Here is a 17,743-nt window from a genome sequence, read left to right as displayed (position 1 = left end):
GTAATCTCAAGTTGATTCCATATTTGTATAGTTGAAGAAGACATTTGATGCCATTCTAAAAGAGCAGGCCTTGATCAAATTGTTTGCCTCTGGACTATCGTTTCTGGTATGTGACTGGATTCATGATTTCCTGTCAGAAAGTTACAGGTCATAATAGTTCCAGGAAGTCATTTATCTGAAACCAAACCTATATTTGCTGTTCCCTAAGGAAGCATTATAACTCTTGCTTCCTAAGCGATAAAAATGATTTTGAAAACAATGTGAGCAGCACTCTTAGATATTTTGCAGATGATATTGTTGTTTACCATCTAGCGAACTCATGAAAAGATCAAAACAAATTACAAAATTATTTAGACAAAGTGCAAAAAGTGGCAGTTGACCCTGAACTTTAAAAAGAGTGAGGTCCTTTACATAAGTAGTAAAAAAGTTAAGTTAAATTTTGATTTCATGATAAAGGTTGGATACCAGGGGATTGCAATTACGATTAAATTAAATTGGAACCAGTGTGTAGATGATGATGTGGAAAAGATGAATTATAGAATCTGTTTTATTCGCAGAACATTTAGAAGCTGCCAGAAATCTACCAAACAGATTGTCTACACTACACTTGTCCATCCTTCTAGTGTATTGCTATCCCTCAGGGGGTTCAGTGGTCTTTGGTGGATTCGTGTTTGGCTACCACCGGGCTGTAATCTTTGCAGCATCTCTTCCCATGTCTGTTCTCTTGCTGTTCTTCCCCCCCCCCCCCCCCCCCCCCCTGGGGAACATGTCTGGGGTGCTTTTGGAAATGTGTTCTGCATTTTCAGTAGCTGATATCACAACAGTCCACCCACTGTTTTTTGTTATTTTTCTCTCTCTTTGTTCCCCTTCTCCTATCCGTCCTCCGCTTCAGCATTTGAGGATCCTCTTTTTCTTCTTCCTCCCTATACTCTCCTGAAGGCCAGCCCACATGTCTGACGCGTAACAGGTGACTGGATAATGCGTAATTCCCAGCCCTGGGTTGAGAGACAGGGTTCGTATGTATCCCTTGGCAAAGGCCAGGCCAAGGGAGGGGTGACTGCCTGGGCTGCTACCCTCCCAAATTGCCAATTGGTCCCTTTGACAGGTGTTGGAGGGGGGACTTGAGGTGTGAACGGTCATCTAAGGCGAATGCTCCCCCTTCTGAGGGCAGCCCCCAGGTGGAGCACTCCATCAGAGACACTGCCAATCATGGGCAGGTTATGAAGTTATCATGGCCCAATTGTACATTTTCCAAACCTGATGCACTTTTACCAGTGTTATGATTACAACCACCCTTGAATTTCTTGTTAACACTCAGCCAAATATGTAACCTGTAGTTGGAATGCTCACGAGGGCGATTGTCTGCCTCCTTCTACCCTCTGTATCAACCGCTGCGGTGACCATGCAGCCTCATCCCAAGATCGTCCCATGTATCTCTATGAACAGGCTGTCTAGGAGATCCAGGTGAAGAAAAAATTGCGTTACTCAATCACTCGCAAGATGTTGGTTATTCAGAAACCCTGTGTCCTACCATCCAGCACTTACAGTACTGTTCTTGCTACATCTCGCTGTACGAAAGACTTGGCCATGCAGACATGCAACCTCAAATTCAGCACCATGGTTGTAAAATCGCCCATTGCCAAGTTAGCATCCCCATCTCCTTGTCGAGCTGTGCAACAAGCCACCAAAATTTCACAGCATGGCGCAAAGTCACTTGCTACACAACTGGCAGACCAGAAAGGACAGAAGGAATACCCTTTGAAGATTTCCTACGTCTGTCCAGCCAATTAACATCTGAGTCTTCCTCTGCTAACCGGAAAGGCTCCAAGAAGTCAAACAAAGGCTAGCGGTTTTCTCCTTCGATGACTCGGAGATCCTCTTCAGTAATGTCCCCACGTGATACCTTCACCCAGCTGACCTCCATGTTGTCATTACGCCCTACAAACCTTTGTTCTGCCCTGGACTCCGCAGACCAACAGAATGATAATGCCAGTGCCTCTGTAAACCTTATGGAGCAGGATCCTACTGACTGCGCCCTGTAGCAGAGAGTCTTCGAAGGCTGACACCCCTTCAATTTTTCCCTCCTCTCCTTGCCATGACTCTCCTCCAACGGAAATTTCACAGCATTCAATTCAACAATGAAGACTTAGGGATGCTGTTAGAATCACAGTATCTCCTTCTTCTCTGCCTGCAGGAAACAAAATTGCATGCTCACAATCGCTTTGAGCTTTCCCATTTCTTCCTGGTCTGCTTAGAGGACCCCCCCCCCCCATTGTTGCACGCAACATCCTTTACTACCATGCTAGTGTGATCAGCAAACAGAAATATTTTAGAATTACCTGTAATACTAGAGGGCATGTCATTTACATAAATAAGGAACAGGAGTGGCCCCAACATTCATCTACGGGGAACTCCTCACTTGGCCGTACTGTAACATGCGCGTGGGGCGCACAATACTTATTAAAGTTTGTGCTATGGTAAGTGAGCGGGGTTCACCTTATGAGAAAGGATTTTCATACAGATATCGACCGCGTGTACCTGAATGGTGGCAAATCAGACTTACACCCACTCTGTAATAACAATGATCCGTCAAGCAAGTTCGAAATGAAATGCAATTACATGTCAGGATGAACCAAAAGCAACACTGAAGATGCTACCAATTTGATAATAATATGATCGCCAGCCTGAGTTTCTTCCCTGTACAAGTTGGTAGATATTCATGCAAAACAAGAAGTAGTAACACTGCATACTATAATAGAATTTTAGAACCAGAAAATCTATTGAACTGATAGTTTCACATTCTGTACTGGAAAAACCATGAATACATAACACTACACTATAATGTATACTACAAAGCTTCGTACTGTCTATTGATCTGATTAAAGTCGGGCATAGGTTACTCTAAAAATAGCACTTTCGAGCCACACACAAAATGTCAATTTTGATAAAGATAAAAAATTTTGGCTTTTATATTGACTTTAACTTTTGCTGGTCAAACCAATTTAGAACACTTCAGAATTCAAATGAATAAAGGGGGGGGGGGCTGAAACTGTTATGATCGCTGTATTAAAAAAATTGATTGATTACTGAATTTATTATGCGTTCAAGATTTCCAGTATATAAGTTATTACTCTTTTCATCTTATTTACTGCTCATTTAAATACCTTTATATCTGTCTCGAAATAATTAAACTTCATTACTATATCAATATTAACGTTATCTTTCAACTTCGTTAGACCTTCGTTATTCATTTACTGTTTCATTAACAAAACAGTTCTTTAAACACCATTCTAGGTCTGCAAGTAATTATTATTAACATAAAATTTAATTTTTCATTTCGCGACACTTGGAAAGCACAATATTTGGAAAGGACACTGACTAGGTTAGTTGTGAGGATAATTAAATGATGGGAAAGTTCTGGTAAAATTTAGGTTATTATTGAACACTTCACTCTATGGTATATACGAATACATTACTAAAAGTTTCAATCTCCTTGTATTGATGTGGCGATTGGCGGGCGGCGAGATGGCGAGGCACAGAGCACACATACAACCACAGCTATGGCTCTTGATGTATCGGCACTTTAATTCTTCTTTGCATCACAATACTTATCCATTTAGTGCCTGTGGACTTTTGCCTTGCTGTGTGGGCGTTGGTATGGCATACCCTTGGCTCAGTGAAGCTACTTCTTCCAGGAGACCCTCCTCGCTCCAGAAGGTGTTGCTCAAACCAGTGCCAAACTCCAACTACTATTGAGCCCATTGTGCCGTGCAGTGCCCGTGCGCATTTTCCCACGCTCGCCTGCCATCCACCTTTTACCGCTCCCTTACAGACAGGGTATTCACCCGAGGTTTTATGTTCTACATATCCTAACACATTGCCTGCGTATGGACCAGACGCAAAGTTACAATTTTAAACTTCTTACAACAGTCTCAACATTTGTTACATTTCAATTCTATCACAATATTGCTTGACATTTGACATAAACATTAGTATTCACATTGAAACTTGTTTACAGTTTTCTTAACACAATGACATGAAACAAAAAAGAAATGAAATCAGAACATCAATTACACTAGTTTATCAAAAAATCAGATGAAAAAAAAAATTACTTATATGTACAATAGTACCCCACTGAAGCCACAAATCACAACCATTCTCAACACTGTGAATAATGACCTTTTGCTGTCTGTTGCTAAATTAAGAGGTGAGCCAATTGTGAGCTACTTCCCATATTCCATAATAGTCCAACTTCTGGAGCAATATTTTGTGACCAACACAATCAAACCCCTTAGTTAAATTAAAAAGTATTCCTAGCATTAGAAGCCTTTTGTTTAATCCGTTCAGAACTGAAGAAAAGAGAATATAGCATTTACAGTTGTTGAACGACTTCTAAAGCTGAACTGTACATTTGATAGCAAATTATATAACATAAAGTGATCAATTATCCTTACTTACACAACTTTTTCAATAACTTTAACGAACACTGATGGCATAGAAATAGGTCTAAAATAGTCTGTGTTACCCCTTTGGCCTTTTTTATAAAGTGGCTTTACTACTGAGTGCTTTAATCGTTCAGAAAACTGACCACTCTTAAAGGAAAAATTATAAATATGGCTAAGTCAGGGCTAACACATGCAGCACAATGCTTTAATATCCTGCAAGGCACTCCATCATATCCATGAGAGTGATTTAAGTATTGACTCTGTCTCTCCCTTGTCAGTATCACAGAGGAGTATTTCAGACATCAAAGGCATTTTCCAAGAGAGTTATATGATTCCCTGTAGAAACTAAGCTTTTATTTAATTTACCAGCAATAATCAGAAACTGATTGTTAGATACTGTACATATATCTGACTTATCAGCAACAGAAATATTTTATCTGCAAACAGACTTTATATCGTCAACCGTGTGCTGCTGAGCAGACGCTTCCTTCAAAACTGACCATATGGTTTTAATTTTTTCCTGTGAATTAGCTATTCTATTTGGATACCATGTACTCCTTGCCTTCCTAATAACATTTTAAGCATCTTACAATATTGTTTGTAATGGGCAGGTTGAACATTTGTATGAATTTCTGGTGGCGCAATGGGTTTCTTTCACTGTCTTTACATCTTAGGCCTATTGCTCTTCCATTCACTGAAACTACAAAATTCCTGGAGCTCATGCTCTTCTTGGTCTTCCCTCATGTCTTACCTTGTCGTCATCTACGTGATCCCTAAGTGCCCTACGTATCCTCAGCAGTACTTCCTGGGGAGCAGATCGGGCCACCCTCCTCCTTTTATATCAGTCCATTGTCCATTCGAAATGGACCACCCTCCTCCGTTAGGACCGATCCCTTGCCCATTCAAAACTAGACCATTGGTGTTTCATTTATGCACCTGGATGCCAGCCCATCTTACACGTCTCAATACTATCCTCCATTGTGACATCCGTTTGGCCACTGGCACCTTTTCCACTAGCCTGGTTGAGCGCCTGTATGCAGAAGCTGCCGAACTACCTCTGTCCTATCGCTGTGACTTTCTCCTTAGCCAATACGCATCCCATTTGTTCACCATGCCTGGTGACCCCTCTTATGCCTCCATCTTCGATGACTACTTTGATCGCTAGTATGGGGTGCATCCCTCTTCTCTGATACCTCCTGGAGTCCATTTTCGGCTCTTGCTCCAGCAGCTTAACTTCACTCTACCTGCCACTTTCCCAGTGGGTGTGAACCCTTCACCACCTTGGATTCATGTGGCAGCCCATGTTCACCTAGGCCTTCATTCACTTCCTAAGGACACTACTCGAGCCACATTCACCTTGGCCTTCATTCACTTCCTAAGGACACTACTCCAGCCTTGCACTACTGCCTTAAGTTTTGCGACCTTTGTACAGAACTTCTTGATATAGTACCTTTGTGTACACTGATGGGTCTCGGACTGACTGTGGTGTCAGGTGTGCCTTCGTCATTGCTCCAACAATTTTCAGTATTTGCTTCTGGAACTCTGCTCAGTGTTTATAGCAGAACTCTTCTCTCTATATCAGGCCACACCGTACGTCCGATAACACAGACTTTTCAATTGTGTCATCTGCTCTGACTCTCTCAGTGACCTTCAGAGACTGTGTGCTGTACACCGTCCATCCCTTAGTGCAAAGGGTCCAGGAAAGCTGCACTTGCTCACTCTTGATGGAGCCACTTGATGTTTAAGTGGGTTCTAGGTGATGTCGGTCTGACAGGCAATGAGGCTGCAGCCAAGGCTGGCTGGAGTCCTTGTACCTCGGCTGGCTAGTTCTTCCATTCCCACCGAAGATCTCTATGTTGCCATCTGTCAGCAGGTGGTTTCACTTTGATGTCACCACTGGTCCTCCCTTCATGGGAACAAGCTCCATGGAATTGAGCCTCTCCCAGTGGCTTAGCCGACCTTTTCTCAGTCCTCTCGCCATGAGGAGATCATTTTGGCTACATTTCTTTTTGGGCACTGTCTTTTTAGCCATTGCCATTTGTTAAGTGGTGCTCCCTCACAACTTCGTGCTCATTGCCCTCAGCCTTTGATGATTTACCATTTACTGACGCAGTGCCCTTTCTTTAACCACTTATATTCTCATTTATGTTTGCCATCTGGTCATTTTAGTGAACAGCATGTGGTCTGTTGACTGCATTTTGATTTTTATGCGTCGCAGCTGTATGGTGAAGAACATTTAATCTTTAGTTCAGGACCTCCGTTTCTGTATGGCATATTTTATGGACCATTCTCCAAGGCCCTGTTTTTAGCTGTCATTCCTTCCATTGATTGAGCTTAACATTTAGTTGTTTTTACCTCCTTTTTTTGCCTTCGTGTTCTACAGTTCTGACATGAGTGCATATTACCTTAACTGTTTTTGTGCGCTAAAACAAAACAAAACTAAAGCAAAACTGTATGGCATGATTACTTACTGGATAGGACTAAAATAGGAAATTGATAAAAAAAGTTACAATCACCAACTTTCTCCTCCAAATACCATAATTTTTGTTGGCTCACACCTATGGAGGGAGAAATGATATTACGATAAAATAAAATAAAGCTTGCATAGAAAGATTTAGGTGTTTATTTCTCTTGATTACTATATGAGAGTGGAAAGGTAGAGAAATACTGGTAGTCTGCCAAACAGTTAAGTGTTAATTGCAGAGTAATAATGTAGATGTAGATTATATATGACAGGAGATTAATTAGAGGATACTTGGTACATTTGCTAAGCTTCCCACCTTTGCAAGATTTTGTGTTTATGTCGGAGTCTTCTTCCATCCTTGTCCTTGATACGTATGCTGTGTTGGATGTCTTGGACACATCTATTCCATACTGTGGTCAACTGATTTATTTACTTCTCTCTATGTGGCATTTGCATTCAATCATATCAGTCCCTGTAGTGCTCTCTGTTTGTTTAACACTATCTCTTAAGTCTAACCAGGTTGATTCAGTTGAGATGGTGTTGATTGGTGGAAGTACAATTTTACTGCCCATTATTGTTTCCTGGTTTCTTAGTCTCCACTATTTGAATTTCTCTCTTTATTGCTCATTCCTATTTATTTTGTTATGATACACATGGATGTGTTAAGCTAATTTTGCTACAAGGATTACTGCCACATTTTGGACATAGAAATCAGTAATTTAATGTATTGTAAATATGTTGACAATATTATGAAAAGGATAGGTTGCTATTCACCATATGGACGAGTCGTTGAGTCACAGACTGTGCAGCTCTATATAGCGAGTAGCAATCCATCCTTTCGTACTATTGTCATATTGCATCCTGGATTTTCCTTTTCATGTTTTGAATCAGTCATACCCTGCAGGACAAGAAAATAATTTTAATTATGTGTGGGATTTAAATGTCTCTTGTAAGCATCTGTTAAAGCATTTGGGAATATTGACTATTTATACAGTTCATTTATTCACATTAAAAATTGTTTGAATTAGAGTATGATAGAGATATTCATTAACACACTTACAGAAGAAAGGAATAGTCTGCTCTACCTCTAGTGAATGTAGCTCGAATGCAGAAAGGAGTGAAAAATACAGATAAGAAAACTCTTTGACAATCTACTTACTTTAATAACATATCTGAAGGCAGCAAAGTGCTTTCAGGTGCAAATTACAGTGAATTTTTCATAATTGTTGTTGTAAAATGATTGTTACATTACTTGCTACCAAGAAATGTATTCCATTTTCTCTTAAGCTGCGCATTTGGTTCTTTTTAAGATAGTGTGAGAGCATTTTAATTTCAGGACCATTTGGTGAACAGGATGATGAACAAGTATTTGTCCAGAAAGTTGTACCAGAGACAGATCAGTTATTTGTGAGGTTGGCATCTAATGGGAAAAGGTACTGCAGTTTTAATTAACTATTTCATAAAATTCATTAATTAATAAATCATAAATCAATTTAGTTAAATGATTGACTTTTTTAGAGGCTTCCAAATAAATCAAAGACATGGATATTTTGATACATCCATCTTTAGATGGATAGGGGAACAACAGTTGATAAATATATGTGAACCAATTAAGAACACTGTCAGCTCTGTGTCTGTATTTTAATGTCACAGGGAGTGACCGCATGGTTTGAGGTGCCATGTCACGGATTGCACGGCCCCTCCTGCCAGAGGTTCAAGTCCTCCCTTGGGCATGGGTGTGTGTGTTGTTCTTAGCATCAGTTAGTTTAAGTAGTGTGTAAGTGTAGGGACCGAAGACCTCAGCAGTTTGGTGCCTTAGGAATTCACACACATTTGAACATTTGTATTTATTATTCATTTAAAAACAACTGATTTTGGTGGTCCACTCCATGTTCATCAGACCCCTCTATGGAAACTGGTGGTCGTATAATCAACGGCAGTCAACATCATAAAAGAATCAAAAACAACAGTGTTCACAGTGATGCATCTAGTGCAGCCTATCAACCATTGATTGACTGATTGATGGGTTGCACTAGACGCATCACACGTGAGTATGCCAATGTTTTTGAACCTTTTATAGTGTTGATTACTATTGGTTATATGACAACCAATTACCATAAAGGGACCAAATGAAGGTGAAGTGACTACTGAAGCCAGTCACAAGATACAGAGCTGATGGTGTTATTCATTGGTTTACATGTATAGATGTGGACTTTTGTCCTTTGATGAACTTAGGAATTTAGAAGTCATTATGAAGTTGGCAGTTAACTGAGTTACTTGATTCTCACATTAGAGTTACCATCACTCTTATCTTAAATGCCAATAATTTTTATAAGATAGATAGTAGATACATAATGATTTTTTTTTATTTGTCTTAATTATAATCATGTCATTTACTTTCTGTTTGTTGCAAGTGTTATGAAATATTTGTGTGTGATGTAATCACAGATGGAATTTGCTGATCATGTTTTTATTTTATTTTCTTGGATGTCAGTGTTTAGAGTACATTTTCAGACGCTAACACTATGGTTATGGTACTTTTTCTAATATGTCATCAGTGTGACTGCTTCTCGAGGTGTTCATGTTGATTATCAAAATGCCTGTTTCCAGAGTCCCTATCACCATCACCTTCTAATGTTGGAGTTCTCAACATGTAATTAGGTTTTATCCTGCAGTAATATTATCATTTTTAAGTTTCGTGTTTAAATCAATATTTCTTTAATTGCAAATATAGACTCACCAGCCGTGTTCACTGCTTAACCTGGTTTTCCAGCTGTTCCTTTGTCTTCTCTCCCTAGTTTCTAAATTTCCCCTGACATCTTGTTTACTCTGTGATGTGACATGGTCCTGTAATGCAAAATGATTTTCTCTGCCTTCCTCTGAAGAAGAATGTTAATCCCTACTGTGTTATGTATGTGTACTTCTACTATATCAATCACAAACAGGGACTGGGTGTTGTGTTGTCGTAATCATCATAATTTCATCCCCATTGATGCGCAAGTCACCTAAGTGGCGTCAAATCGAAAGACTTGCACCAGGCGAACGGTGTACCCGATGGGAGGCCCTAGTCTCATGACATTATTATTATTATTATTATTATTATTATTATTATTATTATTATTATTATTATTATTATCTATTTTAATAATTTCTCCAAAAAGTAAATGCCATCGGTGACCAGCCCCAAATGATCAATCCCAAATAACAAATGTGTTCTGCTGCATACTCCTCACATTGCTTGCTGAACTGTTGTCTAAATCATTCATTTGTGGATAATTCATTGCCAGATGAGTGACACTGCAGTGATGCAGGAGACAGAAGCAGCTGAACTGTTTTACAGCCCAGTTGCCTAATTTGGTTTATGCATGACATTCCTAAACCATTCAAGGTGATAACTGTAGTGCTTCTTAGGTAAGGGCATTGCCTGCACCACACTTGCAATATTACTTGTAGATTTGGACTGTTGACTATAAAGACACAACGATTCTAATGAAGCCTTGCATATATCAGCTACACTGAGATGATAAAGTCATTCAATACCACCTACTATCATGCAGGACCTCCTTTCACCTAGCGTAGTGCAGCAACTGAATGTGGTATGGATTCAATGAATCGTTGGAAATCCCCTGCAAAAATATGAGGAATGCTGCCTCTATAGCCATACATAACTGCATAAGCGTTGCTGGAGCATGATTTTGTGCAGGAATGGCTCTCTCAGTTATGCCCCATAAATGTTCTGTGGGATTCATGTTGGGCAATCTGGGTGGCCAGATCATTCACTCGAATTGCTCAGAATGTTCTTCAAACAAGTCACGAACAACTGTGCCCCAGTGACAAGGCACATTGTTATCCATAAAAATTACATCTTTTTTTTAGGAACATGAAGTCCATGAAAGGCTGCAAATGGTGTCTAAGTAGCCAAACATAATCATCTCTAGTCAATGATTGGATCAACTGGACCAGAGGACCCCGTCCATTCCATGTGAACACAGCCAACATTATTATAGAGCAACCACATACTGCACAGTGCCTTGTTGACAATCTGGATCCTTGGCTTTGTGGTATCTCTGCCACACTTGAACCCTCCAATCAGCTCTTACCAACTGAAATCAGGACTCACCTGACCAGACAACAGTTTTCCAGTCATCTAGTGTTGAACTGATATGTTAATGAGCCCAGGAGAGGTGCTGCAAGTGATGTCATGCTGTTAGCAAAGGCACTCACATCAGCTGTCTGCTGCCATAGGCCATTAATGCCAAACTTTGTTGCACTGTGCTAACGGACACATTCATTGTACATGTCACATTAATTTTGTCAGTGATTTCACACTGTGTTGCTTGTGTATTAGCATTGACAACTCTTCACAAACACCACTGCTCTCAGTCATTAAGTGAAGGTCGTTTAATGTGTCTTATGGGCTTGCCAAACTTTTTGGGGGTCAGAATGTAAGAATAGTGTTTACCAGCTCTAGTAAAATCCAATCTCAGTAATTTACTGCCCCTGGCATATATAAACTTGGCCAGACAGGGAGGGATTTAAAAACTAGGTTTCAGGAACATGTACTCACAAGGAAGTGACAGAAACCTAATTTCACCTTTGCAGAACATCTCAGTTCCCACCAACCACCAACACATGGAAACCTAATGGTTTTATACCACACTCCCAAAGGGAAGAGACTCAAACTTATTAAAGAGATAGTATTTGTTGCTTAATGACCAGTTGACCAGTACATATCAAGCCTACTATGGTTCCATGGTTCCCATTTTTAAAGAACTTATGACTTTTTAGATCCTCTGATTCCATATGACCAAGGCCAGTATTATTTATAACTGTATATCTTCATTGTTTCATTTTAGCTTTATATTTATTGTCGAGTCTTTTCATTTATTATTGCTTTTAGAAATTTCACTTTTATTGTACAGCAATTGCATCGATGAGCTTTACTGTCTATGCCTCCATACATAGTTTCTGACCTTATATGACGCAAACTACATGCATTTCCATTTTTATTCTAATATGGTTTACATTTTAGTGTGGCTCTTGGAATATTCAATTCCCTAATGATTTCTGTTCTGGAATGTTCCATGCATCTAGCTACAACTACCATTTCGTGCTGTGTTCAAAGTCTATTAATTCCCACCATGCAGCCATAATCAGGTCATAAACCTTCTCTTGTGAGTCACCCGAATACAGTGCCAGTGCACTGCTCTTTGTCTACGTGATACTGCCGCCCTCTGTACATGCGCATATCGCTATCCCATTTCTTCTGTCACCTCAGTGTGTAGGTACGATACTAAATGGAAGAAACTGAAAAACATGTCATAAAATAGACTGGAGAAAAACACCAGTAACAGGGAGCGATAGAGAGCAGAAGGAGACCTCCTATGCCAACCTTTTATGCGGCATCTACAAAATAACTTCCTATCTCCCAAAATACCAAACTCTTAGTCTGGTTCAGCTGGATTCAGGGTCAAGACACCCTGCCTTCATTCCTTCACAATCTCAACACCTGTTCTGCTCAACTCAGCCTGCCACCTTCCTAAAGTTGACCTCCTCCAGTATGATGGCTCCATCTACACCTATTTCCACATTAAACCCACCAACAATACTTGCATTTTGACAGCTGTCACCCCTCTCACACCAAAAAATCCCTCTCAAACAGCCTGACCACTTGGGGATGGCATACCTGCAGTGACAAGAATTCCCTTCCCCAGTATGCTGAGGGTCTCACCAAGGCCTTCAAAGACAGGCACTATTCCCCAGAACCAGTCTGCAAGAAAGATCACTGTGCCATTTCCCCCTCACACCCACAATCCTCCCACCACCCCCAAGAACTGGCCACAAAGGAGTGCCCCATTCATCACCCAGTAGACCCCCCCACTCCCACGTAATGAGAACAACTGAACCACATCCTTCACCAGGGCTTTGGTTACAAGACCTGCCCTAACCACCCACTCACCACTTCCTATTGCAGTCCTGTTACAGGATTATCCTACCCCATCAGGGGCCAGACCACCTACAAAAACAGCTATGTCATTTACCAGCTCTGCTGAAACCATTGCACGGCTTTTTGTATTGGTATGAGTACCAACTTGCTGTCCATCAGGACGAATGGCCACAGCCAAACTGTGGCCAAGAGCAAAGTAGACTACCCTGTGGCACAACATATAGGTGAGCACAACATGCTTCATGTCAGTGGTTGCTTCACTACCTGAGCCATCTGGATCCTGTCCTTTGCCACCAGTTTATTCGAACCACGCAGATGAGAGTTAATCTTACAATACATTCTCCATTTCCATAATTATCCCGGTCTCAACCTACGGTAACATACTGTCCTCACACCCTCCACCCAACAGTTCCCACGCACTCTCTTCTATCATCTCCTTCGCATTCTCATCTCCCAGCTTCTTTGTTTGTCATCCTCTGTCAATGCTCCCACCCATCTTTCCTTGATCCTCTCCTTCCCCCCCCCCTCCCCCCCCCCCCCCCCCCCCCACACACACACACACACACATCCCTGTCCCACAAGCTTCTGACGCCACACCTCATAGCATTCTAGCTCCTGCACACACTGCCAGACAGTGTTCCTCTGTTACCACACCTGTACACTACTGTCCCTTCCCTTTCCCTGCCCAGCTGCAACCCCTTGTGATAGTAACATCTTGACCTGAGCTGCCACAGTTGGCAGTTGTGTATGTGTGAGGTGTGCTTGCTCATGTGTTTGAAATCGTTTGTGGTTCTGTGCTTCTCTTTTGCTGAAGAAGTCTGTGGCCAAAAGCTTTATGTGAGTGTTTTGTAATTGTGCCTGTCTGTAACTTAATGTGTCTTCTTTATGGTAAGTAGCAATCTGTCTTTTCCTGCTGTTTAAAAACATTATATATACTTATTTGATTAATAATCACACCTGACAATGTTTTAGTTCTAAAAAAGGAAAAGAAAAGTATTCTGATTATCAAAATATTACTAGATATGCCAGAAAAAAAAAAAGAAAAAAAAATAGCCATGACAAAGAATTGAACTGGACCAGTAGTTTTAGTAGTCATAACATCTCAGCAACGTGGCTGCTGACTTTTCTGTACTAGACACAAAGAATGACAGGTAGTTTTAAAACACAACCACCCTAATAATTTGAACATCATTAACTATTGACCTCACATAATATGAATAAAAAAATGTTTTGTTTTAGACACTCTTTTGATGTATAGCATTGAAAATACGATTTTCTGTCATCAGCTTTGACCTCCATTTTTCAAAAACTAGGGAGTATCTGGCAAAAATCCGAAGCACTTATGTCATTATTTTCAATGTAGAACATCATTGCAAAACTCGATCAAAATCGGAGCCCCACATGTCAGACTCTCCCATTGTAAGTGGCAGTGGATGTTGTTGTGTAAATCTTAAATCATCTTGAATCTCTCAGCTTGCATGACTGGCTATCATTACACACAAATTTTTCTCTTTATACAAAAATGAAAAAATCTTTTATTGATGAATTCACTGTAAAATATAAATTAGAAATAATGCTAACATCCAGAGTACGTAACACTAATTCTTCTTCAATGTGTTTCTTTCATTTCTCTTATAGGGTGTGTGTTATAAAAGCTGTAGATGGTAGCACAATAACATCATTTTGTGTTCATGAGTGTGAAGGATCAAGCCGTATGGGCTCCAGACCACGACGATTTATATTCACTGGTCATAGCAACGGAGCAATCCAGATGTGGGATCTTACAACAGCACTTGATCTCTCTAGTCGTGGAGAACCAGGTGATTAATGTAGGGGAATTTAATGGAGTTGGTACAGAAAATGTATTTGTACATTAGCATATTCAGTATAATACAAGTCAAATGTTAAAGTTTGGATGACATGAGATTATTTTATCTTTCATATAATTTGCAGTATGCATAGTATTAACTGTCAACCATTTGTTGTAATCAGTATGGAACCCTTGTGATTTCAGTGAATCAGATGTCAGGAGGGCCAACAGCTGAAGAACTGCTTAAGCTGCTTGATCAATGTGATCTCAGTAATAGCCATTGTTCCACTCCGTGCATTTCACCATGTCCCTCAGCAGCAGCAAATTCTGCAGCGCGCATCAAGACTTCAAATGTTGTTTTTCTAAATCAGTCACAGGAATCTAGTGAACGTATTAGCAATGGAACACCTTGTTGAATGTTGAACTGTGAACATGAATGATCATGTTGTATTACAGACATTTGTATGTGTTCAGTGTTACAGTTTTTATTATGAAGCATGCTTGTCTATTTTCTTACTGGATGTGATGTGTATGAATGTGTTTTGTACTATTTGCATATATATTTCATGATTCATTAACAGTGGATCTTATTAAAAATAAGAAAGTGAAATTTTAGTAATCATCATATAGTGTGAGTATAACATTACCAATCATTTCAGAATTTTAACTTTGACATTTTGAAAAGAGTGATGAGAAGAGGTGAATTCGAATGAAGTAAAGACTTGCCCCTATTAACATTGATGTTTGACATTCAGTTCTGCTTTCCCGTCCCTTTATTTCCACCCACCTCTTACAGTTTTCTCTACCCTTTTCTAGTATTTTTTGTATGGCATATTTTCATGAACTACAGACCTTGCTGAGGTGAGGTGGTTTGCATGCCATACGATATAGATGGCTGTAATGTAGATGCTATCACAACAAAGGAATATATGTGGAGAGGCGGACAAACATGTGGTTCCTGAAGAGGGGCAGCAACCTTTTCAGTAGTTGCAGGGTTAACAGTCTGGATGATTGACTCATGTGGCCTTGTAACACTAGCCAGAATGGACTTGCTGTGCGGTACTGCAGATGACTGAAAGCAGGGAGAAGCTAATGCCATTACCTTTCCCTAGGGCGTCTGGCTGTGCTGTAGGGTTAAATAATGATGGCATCATCTTGGGTAAAATATATTGCATCATCTTGGGTAAAATATATTGCAGGTAAAATAGTCTGCCATTTGGATCTCTGGGTGGGGACTACTAAGGGGGATGTCGTCATCAGGAAAAACAAAACTGGAATTCTGTGGGTTGGAACATGGAGTGTTAGATCACTTATTGGGTAGTTAGGGTAGAGAATTTAGAAAGGGGAATCGGTAGATTGAAAAGACATAGTGGCAATTAGTGAAGTGCGGTGACAAGAACAACAGAATTTCTTGTAAGATCTGTACAGCTGTATCAATACAAAAACAGATAGGGGTAATGGAGGAGCAGGCCTGATATCATCAAATGTAAAACAAGGTCAATGGAATGTAATTGAATTAAATCAGATGATGCATTTAATAGATCTTATTTTGGTTTATTCATAAAGCATATGTCATCTAATAACGTCTGGAACACTGTGTGAGCCAAAGATATAATATAAACATGCCTGCTCAAAAAAGTGAGATGTATGGATGTATGAAAGGAGAAATGAACATTCTTTAAGCTGATAAATTTTTCACTCTTCAACTATCTGTCTCTTCCTGTCTGGGTTTCGGAGTGGACGTGCTGCATGTGTGAACTATGTGTAGTTGTGTAAAAGCTTTTACAATATATCTTATGGAAGGGGAGCCAGTTTCTTTCATACCTAAATTATTCATCTGGAAAATGATACCTGGAAGCACAGCAACCTGCAATCTTCGAGTATAAGGGTGATCTGATTTGTGATTGTTATCATACTGCATTACTGGTCTCAGCACGGGACAATGTTTTCGTCTCTACAAGAAAGAGGAAATAAATATCATCCTATTAAAAGGAAAATAAATATATTAAATACATTAATCAGTTACACTGTTTCAGTGGTAATCGTAGTGAGAGACTGTGGAGGTGCGAACTTTTAGATGTGTGAATTGTTGCTCATGAAAGTATCTGCCAGCCACACACCTCAAAATAATCCACATTAGTCAGACACCTCCTTATGGCCCCAGTTATTAAATGCAGCATTGTAACTGGCGACTATAAAAGGGATGGTGCCAGGTATAGATAATTGAAAGAATTAAAACATATGAAACATATTGTGAAAATTTTCCATTGTATCAATCATCTTTTGTTTTCTTTGTTGAATGAAACAAATAATGTTGCCAGGAGAAAGAGAGTAAGGATATGCATGGACAGAGAACAAAATTTGTATGGAAACTACCAGAAAAAGAAATTGTGAAGCCCATTGAGAAGGTAGTAAAATTCTAACTTAGAGCTTGCATTGGCTGCACTTGGGAGCACCTCACTTGTATCTAATAGTAGTAGTATGTCTCCCTCCCATCCTAAAAAATGGAGCATTTTAAACTGTAGTAAAAGAGTGTATTTATTAAAAATATTTTTTTCCAGAAATTATGAATGAGAGTACGTGTGGCAACAATGAGTTTCAATATATTTTCACAAGATGTCACAAGATAATTTAGCATATTTTCTTAGAGTAATTAAGAAAAGGATATTTATTTTAAAATTTTGTCATTAATAAATGACAAGGACGGAAATGGACACAGCAGATAATTAATTCAATAATTAATGTACAAGTACAAAATGTCAGCACAACTAACACGACGACAAATGAGTGAGTGTGAAAATGTCGGTGAATCAGACAACAATTGCAATTATTATTTAAGCTCAGCTATGATTGAGGACAGCAGTATTGTGATTAATGATGTGACTTTACATAGGGTAGATGAAATAAATTCATGAATATCACTGGGAAGCAGTTTTTCACATGAGGCTAGTGAAAGGCACAGTAGCGCAGATTCTAGTAGATGTGAAATGGACCTGAATGTGATCAGATATGACTCACTAGGTGTTCAAAATTGTATCCCAACATTGATGCAACTTATGCAAGGGATGATGAAAACT

At 39.7% G+C, this 17,743-nt stretch overlaps 1 protein-coding gene across 1 annotated transcript in view; it reads left to right on the top strand.

Moving 5' to 3' along the window:
• Window positions 1–15,401, top strand: part of LOC126268191 (BTB/POZ domain-containing protein KCTD3) — a 225,565-nt gene extending 210,164 nt beyond the window's left edge. Inside the window, exons 10-12 of the mRNA XM_049973801.1 lie at window positions 8,246–8,342; window positions 14,495–14,676; window positions 14,871–15,401. Coding sequence (XP_049829758.1) covers window positions 8,246–8,342; window positions 14,495–14,676; window positions 14,871–15,082 — 491 coding nt within the window. The 3' untranslated portion in view covers window positions 15,083–15,401. The remainder of the gene's footprint in view (window positions 1–8,245; window positions 8,343–14,494; window positions 14,677–14,870) is intronic.
• Window positions 15,402–17,743: the final 2,342 nt, after the last annotated feature.

The sequence above is a fragment of the Schistocerca gregaria genome, chromosome 4 (assembly GCF_023897955.1).
Source record: "Schistocerca gregaria isolate iqSchGreg1 chromosome 4, iqSchGreg1.2, whole genome shotgun sequence".
Taxonomy (NCBI): Eukaryota; Metazoa; Arthropoda; class Insecta; order Orthoptera; family Acrididae; genus Schistocerca; species Schistocerca gregaria.
Note: the sequence above shows the minus strand (reverse complement) of the source record. Positions and strands in the feature narration are given on the sequence as shown.